Source organism: Salarias fasciatus, chromosome 11, assembly GCF_902148845.1.
Source record: "Salarias fasciatus chromosome 11, fSalaFa1.1, whole genome shotgun sequence".
Taxonomy (NCBI): Eukaryota; Metazoa; Chordata; class Actinopteri; order Blenniiformes; family Blenniidae; genus Salarias; species Salarias fasciatus.
In genome coordinates, this window is record NC_043755.1 from 1,953,590 (window position 1) to 1,971,160 (window position 17,571).

General features: G+C 43.5%; 2 protein-coding genes across 2 annotated transcripts in view; one reads left to right on the forward strand and one right to left on the reverse strand.

Annotated features, from left to right (window-relative positions):
- Window positions 1-8,575, forward strand: part of rapgef5b (Rap guanine nucleotide exchange factor (GEF) 5b) — a 31,403-nt gene extending 22,828 nt beyond the window's left edge. The window contains exon 19 of the transcript XR_003932374.1: window positions 8,564-8,575. The gene's annotated coding sequence lies outside the window, so the exon portion shown is untranslated. The remainder of the gene's footprint in view (window positions 1-8,563) is intronic.
- The window catches only part of LOC115396345 (dynein heavy chain 11, axonemal), a 34,163-nt gene continuing 16,691 nt past the window's right edge, over window positions 100-17,571 (reverse strand). Inside the window, 34 exon segments of the mRNA XM_030102184.1 lie at window positions 100-347; window positions 473-613; window positions 690-802; window positions 914-1,029; window positions 1,104-1,286; window positions 1,366-1,608; window positions 2,777-2,905; window positions 3,808-3,999; window positions 4,092-4,319; window positions 4,674-4,801; window positions 4,881-5,029; window positions 5,109-5,302; window positions 5,385-5,507; window positions 5,936-6,106; window positions 6,277-6,417; window positions 6,628-6,792; window positions 6,925-7,129; window positions 9,363-9,388; window positions 9,390-9,486; window positions 9,598-9,833; window positions 9,931-10,104; window positions 11,268-11,402; window positions 11,490-11,591; window positions 11,682-11,864; window positions 12,702-12,845; window positions 12,928-13,041; window positions 13,130-13,276; window positions 13,439-13,672; window positions 15,173-15,334; window positions 15,962-16,104; window positions 16,230-16,353; window positions 16,793-16,955; window positions 17,069-17,262; window positions 17,350-17,511. Of these exon segments, the coding sequence (XP_029958044.1) occupies window positions 100-347; window positions 473-613; window positions 690-802; window positions 914-1,029; window positions 1,104-1,286; window positions 1,366-1,608; window positions 2,777-2,905; window positions 3,808-3,999; window positions 4,092-4,319; window positions 4,674-4,801; window positions 4,881-5,029; window positions 5,109-5,302; window positions 5,385-5,507; window positions 5,936-6,106; window positions 6,277-6,417; window positions 6,628-6,792; window positions 6,925-7,129; window positions 9,363-9,388; window positions 9,390-9,486; window positions 9,598-9,833; window positions 9,931-10,104; window positions 11,268-11,402; window positions 11,490-11,591; window positions 11,682-11,864; window positions 12,702-12,845; window positions 12,928-13,041; window positions 13,130-13,276; window positions 13,439-13,672; window positions 15,173-15,334; window positions 15,962-16,104; window positions 16,230-16,353; window positions 16,793-16,955; window positions 17,069-17,262; window positions 17,350-17,511 (5,409 nt within the window).

Genomic DNA, 17,571 nt, shown 5'->3' on the forward strand with positions numbered 1-17,571 from the left:
AAACATGAAATGTGTAGACAAATATCGATATTAAAAATACTGTTTTTAAAACTAATGGAAAAATACTGTGAGTGGATAAATCTCTGGCGACGTCTCGTCTTACGCAGACAGCAGAAGAGCGACTCCTGCTAAAATCCACCTGGCCGGGGGCTCCTTGGTGCGGAGGCGGAGGCTCCACACGTACGACGGCCCGCGCTGCTTGGTGCGATACACGGGGCACTCGAACGTGCTCTTGAGCTCCAGCTCCTCCGCAGGCACGGCTCGGACGTACAGCACCGGCATGGCGGGGGTCAGATCTCTCAAGACCGCCTCGGCGATGACTCCGGACTGAGTGTCCCAGCGCGCTCCTGGGGGGACGAAGGACACGCCGCACCCTGAGCTTGACTGATGACGCTCACAGAGATTTTCATTTCGCCGACGCGTCGCTACGAAAACATTTTCAAAGATGTGACTCGTATTAATTATTCCTGACCTTCCATAAAGAGTCCGTGGATGTAGGCCCCCTCCCGCGGGGGGTGTCCGAAATCCTCCTTCATCTTCTTTGTCACATCCACAGTCAGAGTCATCTTGTCCAGGGCCCACTGGTTCCTCCGAGCAATACTCTGCAGCACAGCTACAAACACGCAGGCCAGTAAGTAAGTTGCATTTTCTGAGTTTAAAAAAATCTGCATTCTTTTCTTAAAGCTCACCAGTGAGGAAAGTCTGTGGATTAAAGAGCCCCGAGAGCCAAACGACGGCTGGCAGGACGAAGTCTTGAGTCCAGCTGTCCAGCTCATGACAGCTACTGATTAGATCATTCACCCTGAAGGAAGACATTTATCAGTTTGTTTTAATCCATTTTACTTCAACAGCCCAGTGTAGATTGTTTTGGAAAACATAAAGATTGGGATTATGAGGCCAAATTCGAAGTTACCATTGTGCCAGTGTTTTCGTGGAGGGATAACCCAATCTGGCCCAGGAGTCTGGGACCGAGTCGGTGAAAAGTGCCGCCTGAAGAGCCTCCATGCTGGAGGAGATGGTTAGTTCACCCTGAGAGCAGACACAGCTTCAGAACGAGATACCGGACAGAGCGGGGCTGACTGTACACACTCGGGATAAACCACCTTCAGGCCCAGATCCAGCTCGCTCAGCGACCTCCTGATCTCCGCCAGCAGGAGATTCATGCGTTCACACTCCTGAAAGCAGACCAGGGTGTAGGGGCTTCGCTCCGCCGTCTTCGTCGTCATCTCTGCCATGTTGTACTCCTCCGGCAGCCTGTCGAGGATGTCTTCAATTATAGACGCCACCTGACAGACACAGCAGACATGTTGTTGGGGGTTACAGTCATGTGGAGGTGATCCCTGCTGGTCCCCCCCCACCCCATACCTTCTCATCGGTGGTCTGCACGGCCCCCTCTCCTCTGGACCAGTCCTGTGGCTGCAGCTCCAGCAGGGTCTTCAAGAGGCCGTCTGAGGTGACGGTGAGGCACTCCAGCTCGGCGTTTGGATGCAGACCATACAGGGTGGGGTTCTCGGGGGGGAGATGTTTGTCTATGTAACTGTGGTAGCCAACGTAGTCCAAGAATGGAGGAGCCAGGAAGCCCGGGCAGAGGAAGAGCTCCGACTCAAACTGTGGACGAAAATCAAGGATGAAAAGATGCAGGCATAAATTTATGAAATGATCAGGATTGAATTCATTATCATTTTGACTATTATCAATAGGAAAGAAAAAAAAAAGAGGATCAGAAGTTCTCGGGTTTGATTCTCACCATGGACACGTTACGACTGTAGGTCTCTGAGCAAGACCTTTGACCCCCATCAGCTCTTTGGAGCACTTTACTCCCAGCGTCTTGTTTAATTCTTGGGTGTATTCATTTATATTTCTCCTACTTGCAAAAATACCACTGCTTTATTTTTTACAGTAGTGAGTGTTGTGTAATCTTGTGAGCTTTTCTACCATTCATCCATCCAATCGTCTTTTTTCCTGCTGAGTCCACTGAGTCCACACGGGGTCGTCGTGTCCAGACGTCCCAGTCCCTGCAGCTCTACTGGGGGGATCCCAAGCTGTCCTGGTTTTGACTTACTTGGCAGATCACCCACCCCACTCGGATTCTCTCTCAATATTATATCATATCATTATCTCAGCAAAATAACCAGTAACATAAAATTGGGTGAAAAAAATGTTAACCCCCCCCCCCCCCCCCCCCCCCCATTAGCACTGCACACACATATAACACAGAAATGATTCATTCTTTTTGCTGTTTTTTTATGTAACTTCTTCTGAAAACTAAAAAAAGCTATTCATAGGAAGAAAAAAAAGATTTTGGTGTTTTAGCGCTCCATGTATCCACTTTGTGCAGCACTGACAAGTCAAACATTGCTTCAATGGGGGGAAGCAGCAGAGGATCCATCAGTCTCCACTGACAGTAAAACAGATAAACCGCTTCAACACGCGCTCAGGGCAAAAAAATAATTCCCAAACTATCCATGCAGTGTTGTCACGCAGCAGCTAGCAGTCAAAAATGCAGAGTTAACAACGGGCAATAAAAATGTCTTCATTTAAGAGTAATATTGCAGTTTGGTTTTATATCCCAAGAGGGCAGCCTTTACCTTGACAACCATACAGAGGACCTGAGAACAACTCTCCACATATTTTCCACTTTGAAGGATCAAGAAAATGATAAAATGTATATACAACTTATTTTCAATTATATACTAAACCAAACTAATGAAATTATATCTAAAATTATAAGGCTATGTTGAAATCAATTCAATCGAGCGTGGAGACACTGACTCACCATTTTTGGATGCATGAATTCCTGCAGGTAGGTTTGACAGAGTTTCCGATCCCAGGTATCAGTGATGTGTCCTCCATACATGATCTCTCCAAAAAGATAACACAAGTCCTCCCAAGGCACCTGCATGGACTGAGAGACACTTCTATCAGTCAAATAATTCAGAAACAGAGACAGAATCATTTAAAAATTTAAATTAATAAGAGATTTTTCCTTCCTTTTAAAACTTCACGAAATAACCTTTGGATCACTTTCCATGTTCGCTCCTCTGATAATGATGCATGAAAGGAAATATAACAGAATTACGTTTCTTTACACACACTGATCTCATGTATGACAGAAAAGTCTTTTCCCTCAGCAGGAGATTATGATCCGTGAGGGTGAGGGAGGAAGAAAAGAACCTGTGATTCATAACAAATTACAAAAGCTGTAGGTTCACAATCATTTGTACCTGTATTGTTTTGCAAATTGCTTCCTTCATCAGCTCTAATTGCAGTGATCACTTATGTAGCGTTGTGAACTGTCACATTGGCTGCGTGTAATTACATTTAGGATAACGCTTCATTGCCCTCCTAATGAATTCTCTGTATACGCACATACAGGTTACTGTTTGGTTAACATAATGAAGGACATTCGTTTTTGGAGGGCAGAATACCTCGGAGACATAATTGGTTATGACCAGAGTAATAGGAGTTCCAGGAGAAAAGCATTAGGAGCTGTGAGGGGAGCCGCAACCCCAAGAATGGATTTTTTGTCTTCATGAAATAAAGCTAAATTATATGTTGCGTGTTCGCAGTTATAAGAGAAGAAATGTGGCAAAAAGATGGGAACGGACATTTTTCACAAATAACAGTGGAACAAAAGATTTCAATAAGTAATGGGAAACACTGCACAGCAATTCAACATCCCTGTCTGACAATAATGTCATTAAGAATACCATTATCATTACTAATATTCACAACTCAGAAGGAAGTAGTAAAAACAGATTAAAAGTAGTTTTTTCCCCATTTATATATAAAGATGCTGTAAAATACTTTAGCGTTGGCCTCCAGGTAGTTGTACAGCACATTGACTGAGATGGTGAGGTCTCCGGTGCTGAAGGGATAGCTGTGGTTCCAGCCTTGGGGACCAAATCTGCGCCGCTCCGTAACGCAGGCGTGAAAGAAGCAAAGGGAGAAGAACATGGAGTTGAACTCTTGCTCTCTGGAGCACATATCCAGAGTGTCCTGCGGGGAGACAGAACAAGGAACCTCGGCTGCAGTGAAAGCAGCCGGCAGAAACACACCAAATGTTACAATGCTGTCGGAAAAACGCAAACCTGACTGAAGTTATTGAGAGCCGAGTGCAAGCTGGCATTCATGCCGGTGGGCGGCTCGTTGGTGATTTTGATGGAGTTTTCCAGGATGCCTCGGGGGATGACGTGCTGCTCCAGGCTTGGTGGCGGTTCTCCGGTCATAAAAACCCTGAAGGTGGGGTGACTGTCTATGGCCGCCGCCTCCAGCAGAGCGTCCAGAGAGGGCAGCCAGCGAGCCATCAGGTGCACGTTCTGACAAACGAAGACGTGTGTGTCAAAATTTTACTCCGAAACAGGATAAAAAAAAAAACAAATTACTGTTGTACATCAGTGGGCTCGCATTCAGATATGGAAGCTTCATTTGAAAAAAAGTAATTGCATTCTGGATTAGTTAAAAAAAAAAAAAGTCCTGACAGATTCACTTGGCTGTACACTTCTCTATAACGAAGCCATTTATGGAGCTCATGTAGCCAATTACAGCTTTTATTGAACCAAATTGAGTCTATTTCCCTGCTCTGGGGATCAGATAATATCATTAGGGCATTTAGCCTGGGAATGCAGCCTGACGTCTCTACAGTTACCTTCTCATTGAGCAATACTGTCTACCTGTAAAATGACCCAGTGTCCCTGTTTGGACGCAGTGCCGAGGACCCGTTGAGCAACCTCCTCCTGTCCTTGTCCCAGAGACACGTTGTGTAAAGTTCCCTGCTCGATAGAGAATCCCAGCTTGAGGCCTGCGCAGAAAGAAAATAGTAGATTTAATGAAAGCCACATAATGAATGCTTCATAATAAACCAACGGTTTGTGTTTTACCAATTTTCTCTACATCTCTGAGCGGATCCACTCCAGGAGAGAGGATGAAGAACACAGGAGTTGAAGCGCCGCTGTGCTCGTACAACTTTTCAAACTCTAGTCGTGCCGCTTCCACATATTTGGTTCCCATGTGTTCCTCCACAAATTTCCTGCCGGGAGACATTGTGAAGAAGCTCAGTGACGTTCAGCTAGTGGACAAACTGACACGACTCATCGTCATCGACTGACCTGAGGGCGTAGGTCATCCGGTCGGGACGCAGGGCTCTCAGGATGATGAGCTTCTGTAGGGAACTCTTGTTTTTCCAGTCCTGGGGGAGCCTTTCGTTTTCAGGACAACTGGACTCGACGATCTTCCTCCAGCGCTTCGGAGAGCTCTCGATTTCTCTGTCCAGTCCACCGAAGCCATCATATGACGAAATCGCCTATCGCACGCAAACACGCACTGATCCGTCAGAATTGAAAGTAAAATGAACCCTTTCACCTTGCTAATGCGCTACACGGTACCTTAATGACTGCCCAGGCATGTGCAGAGAGGAAGGACACTGGACTAACTTTGCTGGCTTCCACGGGGAAGTGCAGAAAGAAGCCAAATTCCTGGACATCAATCAAGCCTTGTTTGAGCAGAATCTGAGGACGGAGAATCAGAAGCAGTTTGTAAAGATCTATGAAGTATTGATCTGTGTTCAGTCACTTCCAAAAAACAAGAGCAAACTCCCAAGAAAACTGCCAAAACAATCAGGTGAACTTGCGCCGGCTGAATAACTGTATCTGAATGTAAAATAGTCCCATGAAGGACAGCCTTCAGACTGGCACAGTTTCTCGGGTGAAAACAGTTGGCACAATGACAGATAATTGCATTATGCCATCAGAACCAACCCCCTTGTCAGAACCAACTGTGTGAAAAGCAGCCGCGGAGCAAGGTGTGAGAGGTAATCAATAGCAGCGTATGGTATTGCTGGCTGCTTTTAATTGAAGTTAATGTGGGGGCAGAAAAGTGCTTTGATTGATGAGGATGACAGCAGGCCCCACCTCCGAGGCGGTCCTGAGTCCCTCACCTGGAAGGCAGTGTGTGACAAGAAGGTTAACTTGTCTCTCTCAAACAAGCCCTGGCTCACGTGGAGGAATACAGAATAGGTGATGGCCTCGGCGAGGGTGTGCACTCGGGTTTTCACGTCCTCGTCCCATTCTGCATGCTCCATCGCTTTGCTGAACACCGAGCTGAAGGTCTGAAATGTGAATCAGATTGATAAGGACTGCATCGAAACAGGAATTCGACAACTATTTATGATCACGGTTATGAGTTTTCCTTAAAAGAAAAACAACAGTCATTGCAGGAAGCACTGAAAAGTTAAATTTGTGAGAAACAGCACAAAAAACAAGGGGGTAAAGGTTTCACCTTGAGAGAAAACTGGTACATGGGATTAATCTTGCTGAGGTCACTGATGATGAAGAAGAGGAGTGACGCTCTCTCAGCTGCTGGGCGGTATAGTTCCCGAGCCTCGTTGATCTTTGTCTCGTTCTCTCTGGCCTCCGCCACCTGTGTGTTCCAATGGCACAAAATGAGCTATTAGGCTCTCAGTCATGCTCCAAAACCCTCTCATTACACATATCCCTAACTGCACGTCATTTAAAGCAAACGCAATAAAATCATCCACTTACTGTTGTATGGGATTAGAGAAAACACCTGAGAGAAAAAAAAATTTAAAAAAAGGACGAGCACAGGACTCTTTTGGGGGAACAATCTTACCTTGAGCTGAATGTGAGCAGCTGTAGTTTTGGTGTTCTCGAGCTGCTCCACCAGAGAAATGTCACCCAGAAAATTACCCTGAGCTGCAGAGAGCCGACTCAGCAGGTCGTCTTCAAACCGCTTGAGCTCAATCCTGAAGTGGTTCTGTTGTGTGGTTAGTTGCATCTTCAAAAGAAAAAAAAAAAAAAAAAAGATTTCTGTTCTTTTGAATTTGAATAAAATCACATTCAGTTTTTTTAAAACAATGAAATGTTTTGCAAAGTCCACATAAGTTTGACAATCGTATGAGTGACTCACCTTCAGAGCCTCCAGGTCGGGCCTCTCCCGGGTCACGACCTGTCCCAGCAGCTGCTCCTCCAGGCCCACAGGGGTCACCGTGAAGTTGATGAGAGTGGCCTGCGCCTGCAGCTCAGGGGGGAAATGTGGGTTGGCCAGCTTGGTGTGGAGAATGAGCTGAAAGTTACTGTTGTATTCACACTCCTTTCCCCCAATCAGAATGTACCTGGATAAAAAAAAAAAGGAGGGGGTCATTCTATTTTAATTTATTAATTAAAAAAAAAAAAGTATTTGACAAACAACAAAATGTACAACAAGACTCCTGGAAGAGTGATTTAGGTGGAAGAGCCATAAGTTTTCTGGGAGAGACAACCCTGACTCAAACTGAATGGCCTGAGGGATTGTTTGTAATCTCCCACTTTGTTGAAAACATGATTATTTTTTTCATCTTGTCTCGAACAGAAAGCGTCTCAATGTCAATATGAAGAAATGTTCCCGAGGCGGTGTTTCCTTCTCTCTTGTAAGTGATCACGCCAACTTACAAGGTGAGAAAGTGGCAAATGTATGAGTATGTGATTAAAAATACGACTGAACGGATGGCGGTGCACATCATGAACAGACCACACACACACACACACACACACACACACACACACACACACACATACATACACTCACACACTCTGAACTGTTTGTAGTTTTTTCTTAAACGTAATTCTCATTCTAATGAAAGACAGCATTGATGAAAAAGAGGTCAGTGATGAACTGGATCACTGATAAAACCTTTCTTCAACATTATTTGTCCTGCTGTGAGTCCGAGCTCAGCTTCACACCTTCACTCCAACTTCAGACCGACTTCAGGTACCACCTGTACTGTCGACAAACACTCTTGAAGGAATATGAAAGATTATCGCCACACCAGCCAATATTTATCTCTTCCTGCATTTCAATTAAATTAGCAGTGGCTTGACGAACCTGGTGGCTTTTCATTTATCTCTAATTACCCCTTGGGTGTCAGGCGAGGCCCCAATTTTTATGGCACAGGTTCCTCGTGGCCTGGGTCTGGTTCAACTCTATATCTTCACAAGCCAGAATTAATGTACTATTGATAGAACCATTACTCCACCAAATTAAAGTCCTTCCTGATGGATTGGCTTGTAGTCTTCCGTCAGCCATGAAAGGAATAATTAGTATTCATTACTTCACACTCTACAACATTCCAATTATTAATGAACTTCAGCTGTGGAGCCCTACCAGATCCATCAAGGCTGCCCCAGCAGGTTGTATTAATCATCGACAGAAACAAGTGTGTGGGTCATCTACAAGGGATAAACTTATAATCAGATTTACTATGATAAATTGTAACGTCTGGACGGACAGGACTTCAAAAAAAAAAAGCTCAATGAACATGCAACAAGATACTCAATATTCATGGTCATACACGGATCGGACCGAGGAAGATGTAAACATCTGAGAAGGAAATCAAAGCAGAACGTCAATATGGGGTATTTTCTATTTATTCTGCTGTTAGTTGTGCAGTTTATGAAATTTCCATGATTTTTCGCGGAAGTGGTTTTTACAGAGCCGCTATTTTGGCGATGCTGTTATGTTTCTGAAGTGGATTACGCTGCTGGGCGGCAGTGTGCTTAAATTCAGTGAGGTTTGTGTCAAACAATGTCATTTTTGAAGGCAGAAGTGACTTATTGATGCATAATAAAAAAAAAATGGTGAAGTCAAATCTTCCAGTAAATGGCACAAAAATAATACAGCACCGAAGACAATCTGGATGCAGAAAGCCGTTTTCGTTAATCTAAACCTGATTCGGTGATGTTGGGCTGAATGTATGCAGGAACGCATCAGAGGCATCAGCTATTAGTTATGAAATTATTAAAGCTAAATGGAGTCATTGATAATGATGGAGGATCAGTGAATTCCTGCCAGCTTTCTGTGGGAGACAGGGGTCCTTATACATAACCATGACTGTCCTCAATTCAGCCTGTCTGCTGAGGCTCAACTGTTCAATATTCATCACACCCAAAGAATATGAACACACAAATATACATCTATCACCCTTCTTGAGGGGTCAATCAATACGCTGGCGTCAGGGATTCAGAACACGTGCCGCAAATACATTTATAATCTAAAGAGCGAGCAATAACAATGCATTCAGTCATGTCTTACTGGTGTTTCAATGCTCGCTGAGATTCAGCCATCTGGCAAATCTGCCCCCTTTGTCTCTCACCACAGACACACTGAGTCAGGCTGTGGTCATATCGACTTACATGTGAACAAGGATGTAAAACCACCCATTGATTTCAAATGTTTTCGTTAGATGGCTAATAAGATTCTACAAAGCAAAAGGTTTCCTGGTGTTTTTTTATCTACTGTAAGTCTCTTTTTATGTTTAATCACAGACAGGCCTCAAAAATGTGACAGTATATTGGTATATAAGTACTAACCTTCCTCTCTTAATGGTTTTTTTTGCTTAGAAGTGGCTCCAGGACTGGATCTATCCTTTCTGGTAGATTCTCTATCAATAGTGTTTCACCCAATAGCAGAGCTTGTTCAATCACTTCCAGATACCTGGTTAAAGAAATCAGAAAAAAAATACAAACAGAGGGTGGCTATAACACATTTTAAAGTATGTTAGCACTTCATGACATTAAAAACAGAGCACAACCAGCCTCCGCCCACCCTTTCTGTTCTAGCCGGACCGTCCTCAGTTGTGACCCCAGTCGGTTTCTCATCCACTTGACGCCCTGCTGCTGAGGGTCGATGATGAGAGGCCAACGCTCACTGGTGGTCAGGATGGCGGCGTTCTCAGTAGACATCCTATCATTTGGCAGGCCCTGGTTATGCCAGGCAGCCACGGTGGCATCATCTGTAAGCATGAGCATCGGGTCCAGGCCGTCTGTCAGGGGTACGGAGAACTGGAAGGAAAACAGAAAAGTGAGGTCATTCATGCTGAAGGCCGGGAGCAGCAGAGCACGCCTCTTCACACACACACACACACCCTTTACTGCTCACCTTCTGGGACTGTAGGAAGGGTATCCACGTATTGTAATAAAGCTCGACGCGATACTGGCCGGTGAAGTAACCCATATAAGAGACGAACGCAGACGTGAGGAGGACGTCGCCACAAAGCGTGTTCTGCTGCTTCTCATACTGAACCAGCGCCTGGGACCAGCGATCCTTCTCTGACTGGAAAACATGAAGCAAACCACAAACCGCAAAATGGCAAATTAAACCAGAAATTATGGAATCAGTACTTCTGGAAAACATACAAACTGGGAAAACTTTACAAATCCGTTGCTGCAAAAACTAAGAATATGTCTACACTAAAGCATTAACTACAATTCTATTCTAACAGCTCTGGAAGTTCGGCTGTATGTTCACTCAGCATCAATTTAGCATTCATTTGAACCTTCAATACTATGACTGTGACAGCCTACAACGATAAATCATGCACGGCATTTTCTTACAAGGGGCCGTGGATCTAGAATATGTCACATAATAAATTCTCAGACAGTTAAAAATCACTATAATTTTACTCTAATGTATTATGGATTGCCTGTAATATCACTCAGTCTGGGGTGAGACATTGTTAATTTCCAACAGCTGTTGAGGCTTTGAGGTAAGTTAATGATTAAATATAGACGGCCTGATTTATTAGTCTGTACACTATTGCTTCCAGGTCAATGCCATAAAGACAAAACATTTATCTTGATATGCTTAAAAGCCAAGCTGTTCCATGCAAACCGCATTTATTTTCTGGAATCAGAAAGTCGAACGAGCAAAATGGCCACTGAAATGATCATCTTTTATAATCTATTAGCTCCCGCAGAGATGAGAATTGTTTGCAGACAAAACGATAAGCACAGGATTACCAAACTGAATATAATCTATAACGCAAACATGTAGCACAGAGCATTAAATGCTCCATATATTAATACATCATGATTTTGTCATCGAGTTTTTTCCATGTGTACAGTAAAAACACTCTCTGTAGCAGAGACGCAGCAGCAGAACTGTTTCTGTAGCCTTCTTGCCATCTCTCTCTTCCTTTTGTCATTTTGGAAACCGCTCGCCCTGACTGTTGCCCAGTTCAGCCAAGCGTTTTCTGTGGTGCAGCCCTCTCTACCTGTCTCACAAGTCCCCAGTATGCCGCTGGGCGAGGCTGTAAAACCTCGTTTGCTTGATCTGCTCATAACAACTGTCAGGCCGTCCTGCCAAGACATAACAACTCCTCGTCCAGATTACTCATGCAGCTCGATTAGCAGCATCACTCCAGCAAACTGACCGCTGACTCCGATCCAGGCCAGCCTCAATGACACTACCAAACTCCTCTCTTCCTCCTTGTTTACCATCAAGCCCTTGACTAGTCGGTTGGCCAGCTCTATCGTCTGGGTGGTACGTGCCACCTCCTCTTGACAGCTGATTTTCTCGGCTGTCGCCTTCTCAAACTGAGCTGTTAGACTCTGCAGACTGGCATCCAGGTCCTGGGGAAGAAGAAAAAAAACAAAGGAGAATAAGGCAGCCATTAAAACAGTTAGGTTAAATAAACATAATGGAAAGGCTGCACTCACCAGCAGTTTCTTCTGAACTGCATGGAGTTTGGCTGTTGCCGTTTCCAGTTCAGCATTAGCTTGTGATAAGGCATGCCGTTTTGGAATGATCTCACAATAAATCTACCAAAAATAAGACATACTTTAGTAATTAGGAAAAAAAAAAAAGTCTTAAGAATCAGACTGATACCTTTGTTCAAGTGGATGTCTGACCTCATAGTATCTGACAATATTAATGATCCAGGCACAGAGACCAGCTGCAGCTGTAGACTTGGTCCAAACTAGATCCGGGCGGAAATCCGGGTTTCTCAGATACTGTTGTTTGACCACGGTCAGACAGGAGTCGGGGATGTGCTCCTTGTCATAAGACACCAGGGTCTGCAGGAAATCATCCACCTGATGAGACAGAAAAACAATGATGACAAAAAAATATATATTAGATATTAGTGAACATTACATTTTGTGCTGAGTATTCTGACATGCAATGTTTAAAGTCTGAACGTAAACAATATCACATTTTCTATAAATAAAAAAATTCATTAAAAAAGAATCAGTTTTTTAAAACAAGTTTTTTGTCATTAACTTCAGAAATTGATTTATTTTTTTAATGTCATCATTTATCCTGTACATGTAATAAAACAATTTGCACATCAGGACTGACATATTCCTAATATCTCACATATTACTGTACATATCTTATTTATATTGTTGTAGATATTAGACAAAGTGAGGGAGAAACATTTTTTTGGTTTCTCTGTAAGTCCTGGACTTACAGAAAATTAGCAAATAAATCTGACTATCTAAATCATGGATACGTTCACCTCTTTTTCTCTCTTACTTACTAGTTTGCCCAGCTGAACAAGTCTGTGAAGTTAAACTTTTTAGGTTAATATGGCTTCTTAATAATGAACTCCTGAGTGGCTTACACATGTCTACTGTATGTGATACTACATTCTACTATCTCTCACTGGGTAAAACTGACACTTTTAAAAAAGATTAATTATGCCTCTACTCAAAATCGGACACTCTTTCAAACCAGTCAAATGGATTTAAGATAATCTGAGGCCTGATTGCAGAGAGAAGTCGATCCTCCGCAGTGTGAGTTTATTCCTGGAGCCATCCAGCTGTAATGTGAGCGCCGGAGAGATGCTGGGCAGGGCCAGGGTCAAGGCCCAGTCACAAATTAGATTGACATTAATCAGGCAGATGTGATTGACATGATGACAGCTTAACCTTGCCCATGAAGGCCCGCGCCGCCTTCCAGCTCCGATCCTTAGGCACTCGACCCCGGGGTGCGAGGAGCACCATCACAGCTGCTGCTACATTTATTACCGCTGCCGGCGGGTTGGGAAAGGCCTTCAGCTCCGTCAGATTCACCTGAAAAACAATTGTATAGTGTTACATAATCATAAAGAGTAGATTTAGTCAAAATTTTGCGTGGTCTGATTAAATGAAGCACTTTGTTGAGGGTGTCCAGAGCTGCTGTGGCGGCCGTCAGTGACGGCTCTGCCTTGGCGAGATCGTTCTCACAGTCCTTCTGTTTGACGGCAACTTCTGCCTGGATGACAGCAACCTGTACGAAAGCAACCACAATAAGAAAGACGTTAAGCGCTTGCAGTGTAAAAACACCCAAAAACATCAGAAATGCAGGGGGAGTTCACCTTTTGCGCCTCGATATCCGCCGCCTCCTTCTTGTTGCTAACCTTCTCAGTCTGCAGTCCAATCTTGGTAATGATAGCTTCAATGTTCTGGTTTTTAAAGGTCAGCTCCGCTTCTTGAGATGCAAGTTTAGCTTGAAGATCTTCAACCTGAAACAGGAAAAAGAAGTCATAATAATTAAAAACTGAATGATGCCATGTGTAATGGATTTGATGTTTGGCTAACACTGATTTGTCTTCTTTAGGTTCATATATGAGGCCATAACAACACAAAACAGAGATTTTTTTTTCATTTTTTTATTTTTCCTTCACCTGAGCAGCAGTGGTTTGGAGTTTCTGAAGGCCGCTGTCAAGCCGGTTCATTTTCTGCCGGAGCTGAGAGCGGCTCCTCTCCAGCAGGTTCCTGTACAGCGTGATTTGCTGGAGAAAGCTCTTGGGGGTGGTGTAATTGTACCGCTTCTCATTGCGCTGGTATTTTTCACTTGCCTGGTTGACACTGGTGTGAACGTAGGCCATGAAAAGACTGATGGATTCCTGGACGGCAGGCTGTAAAAATAAGCAGACAAGGAGGGAGAGAGGAGAAGAGGGCGAGCTGGATTGAGTGGAGTTTAACGTCCCCAACCTGATGGGAACTGAAATATTATCTTCATAAATTTCGAATTCATCTACAAGTTTTGCCATCGCACTTGCCTGGCCCTGACTTACTCAATCTGAAATTTAGGTGCAGCTAGCAGAAATGATTATGCTTTGAAGCCTCTGTGAAAATAATGCATTTACACCACTGACGTGAAGCGTGTAAAACATGCATACGCTTTACATTACATCTGGTGTCCTCCAACTTTCTCAACACTGTCTACAGCTGCCGTGACACTACATTAAAACGAGGTATTCATCATGAGGCGCACAATGACTCACCGCCACTATTAATCACGCAGTTAGCGATCAATTAAAGCAAAAACAAATGAGCAGAGAATGTGAGGATCAAACCTGATCATAACTCACAAAAAGCCATTGTTAATGATCATAGAGCTCGTAGGGGAAAAAAAATCATTATTAATTAAGACCTGACATAACGTCTTTTGACAAAGCATGCCAGGTTCTGTAGCAATGCGAAAGAAGATCATTGATTGGCCTCGTGCAGCAACTATTAGCAGATTTGTTAACTTTAAATAAATGATCATTCCATTTCTTTCACTCCTGCCTCTTCAAAAAGATAAACAATCATTAATGTATTTATTTGCAATGTCTGATATAGTTTTACATCAACTTTTAACATCTACTATAGGCCTTTCAGCAAACTCTTTCTCTTTTCATGTTCAATATACAATATTTGGAATTTTCACATTCATTCAAAGTAACTCCTTTAGTGGTTGAATACTTTATTAGCAGCTGTAGCCATCCCTTTGCATCTCATCTTAACGGTTTATATTATACCACAACTTCCAAGATATTACATTGTGAGAACTGCAGATGAGCATCGACAGATGTACACACACACACACACACACACACACGCACACACACACACACACACACACACACACACACACACACAAACACACAAACCATGGAAGAGGAGCAGGCCGGCTCTTGCTCACATATGGGATGACACTTCCTGGTTGTGACAGCTGTGCCACCTTAGAGGGTCGTTATGTGCTTAATCACTCTTCTCTCATTAACATAAATGATGCTGGGTTGTGATCATTCCACTGCTGTGATGGAAAACAATGATATGCCTGCACTCACTGTGAGTCTCCAGGCATGTGTTCAGCAATTTGTCAGAACCTCAGCAGAGAACTAATGATGAAGGATTTGCGGAAAAGTTAATCCAGCTGCACAGTGATAATTAGAAGGTACTCATTAAAGTCGAACCCAATCTGGAGAACTTGGGTGCATGACAAACCTCCACAAGACATTAACACCTTTAAACGCACTCTAGACAGCTCACACTGTAATTTACAATTACATTACATGTTTCAGAAACAGAGAAAAGCTCATTTGGTGTGAGTCATGGTGAAATAAGGGAAGCCATTTCCAAGAACTGACCTGAAGGCCTTCGATGTCCTGGATGAACCGGTAGCTGACCGACTGCAGAGCTTCAAATGTCCACGGATGAAACCAGTCAATGGTGGTGCAGTTGACCAGGGCGGGAAACTGCCGGGCTCGAACACGCAGGGTGCTGCCCACGGGCGAAAAACACAGCACCACCTAATAAAAACAAACAAACAAAACAAGCAGGGATACAGAATGATATGAAAACTTTAGCATGACGTTCCACTCAAAGTGAAGTTGAGTTCACATAGGAAAAATAAACACAGGTCACAGGAACCAAAATGATGTTTTTCCAAAAGAAAAGCAGGACTGCCAGCTTTCTGGTCCCCCGCGTTCACCGCCCTGGCACGCGGACAGCCGCCACATTCCCAGTTGGCTGGAGCAGACGGCGACACGACCAGAGGCCCTGGCGCAGAGACTGAGACGAGCTGGACGGCGTGCATGTGTCCCGACAAGAGTTTCCTTCCTTTTGACCCCCGAGTTCATCTGGCTGGTTCGGTTCATCTCAACCAACATGTTCATTTGAGCTTTTATCGAATAGCTGCGCTTCAAAAGTTAGCAAAATAACTGTTAATGTGTGTGTAAATTAATGGGGGGAAGATTTTCCAATTTTTCTTTTTTGCTGTTGAATTGGCAAAATCAATTCAGAGCATTTAGATAATATATTTTTGGGAGAATTTGACTATGACTGTGTAACAAAGTAATGTCTCAAGTTTATTAGTAATGCACCCAAAACAGATGGAGGGAAAAAAATTATTTGAAGGAGAATATGAAATACCAGACCGTGAGCTGAAGTCGAACTCGGTCTATAAAGAATCTCCAGCAGTTCTCTCTGTTGTCCAGCAGTCCGAGGCCTCGCACTTCAGCTCTCACTCCAGACACGATGCCTTCAATCTCCTCTTCACTGAAAAGCTCAGGAATTTCTCCTGGAGGGAAAGACTGCAGTTATGAACTGAAAATCCCAATGAGTAACACAGAAAGAGCAAACTTTGTGTTTACTAATGTGTATTAACAAGGAACATCCATGACTGTCATCTAGATCATTTCTGACCTGAAGCCAGTAAGTCATTGATAATGACGAGGAACCGCTCATCGGGTATCTGAGCATCGGTCAGCAGCAAAGCCACGCGCTGGTTCTTCACTCCGGTCTTTATGAACAAACTTGCCAGATCCATCTAAAACAAAAAAACAAACAAAAAAAACCCACATTCCTGTGAATGGAAGCCGCTGTGCTCTCACTAATAATCAGTCCAGTGGAGAAAATCAAACAGTTCAATGTACTAATCAATTGGAATTCCAAAGTCTGATGGTATCCCCTTAATTTTTGAAACACTGTTAAATGATTGAATTGCTAAACTTGCCAAATCAATGAGACATTGAATTATTTCCCTGTGGCTTTTAATAGTATCTGACAATTGTTCTCTGCATCACTGGAGAAGCCGACCACATTTAAATCACATAAATGCCCACAAAATAATAACTGATCCATTTTTTTTGTTCAGAAACGTCACAATTAAGAAACTATTAACTTTTAACTATTAACTAAGCAAGTTTTAACTACAGCAGTGCATTTTCAGAAAGTCACAGTTTATTCTGTTCAAACAGAACTTTTACCTTGAGGTCTTGGACACTGTAACCTTTTTTCAGCGTGATCTGGAAGACTTCCACAGAGGACATGTAGGCAGCCAGGCGAGTCAGACTCTGCTTCCCACTACCGCCGACCCCGACCAGTAAAGCATGGCTCCTCGGAGCTTCCAGGATACGACTGATACGACAGCTAAAAAGAAAAAAAAAAAAAAAAGACAATGAATTGTCGTCACTGACTTTCATAATCTCTTTATTACAAATTTATTAAGCAGATTTTGAATTAAAAAAAAAAGCTACACTCACACATGTTGAATGGCGTCTTCGAACAGCACCAGATTCATGGCGGGATGGAGCTCGTTGTAGCTTTCCAGAGCGTCTGTGAGGATGTTCCTGAGTGCAGACCAGTCTCTGACGGGCGCGTATGAAGATTCCTCACTCACAGAGGAAAAGTGACTGTAGAGGAGAGGCTGTGTTTGCATCTGGTTTCTCTCGATTCCCTGAAAGAGGACAAGCATAAGAAATAATCGTTTGGTCGCTGCGATTACCTGAAAATGTCATGCTAATCATCGGTATTTGCCTCTTACCTCAAAACATTCATGCGCAGTTTCCATCTGTAGCTTCTGGAAGAGCTTCAAGTCACTGACATCTGCCAGTCTGTCTGAGTACACTCTGCAGGATTCATGCGCCCAAAGCAGAGCCAGTTCAGTGCCGTTCGTCACATTCTCAGGCCCACACAGGAGAATCCCCTTCACAGAAAATAAAAGAAAACTCCACATCAAAATTTCATCTTTAAATTCCAAGTCCAC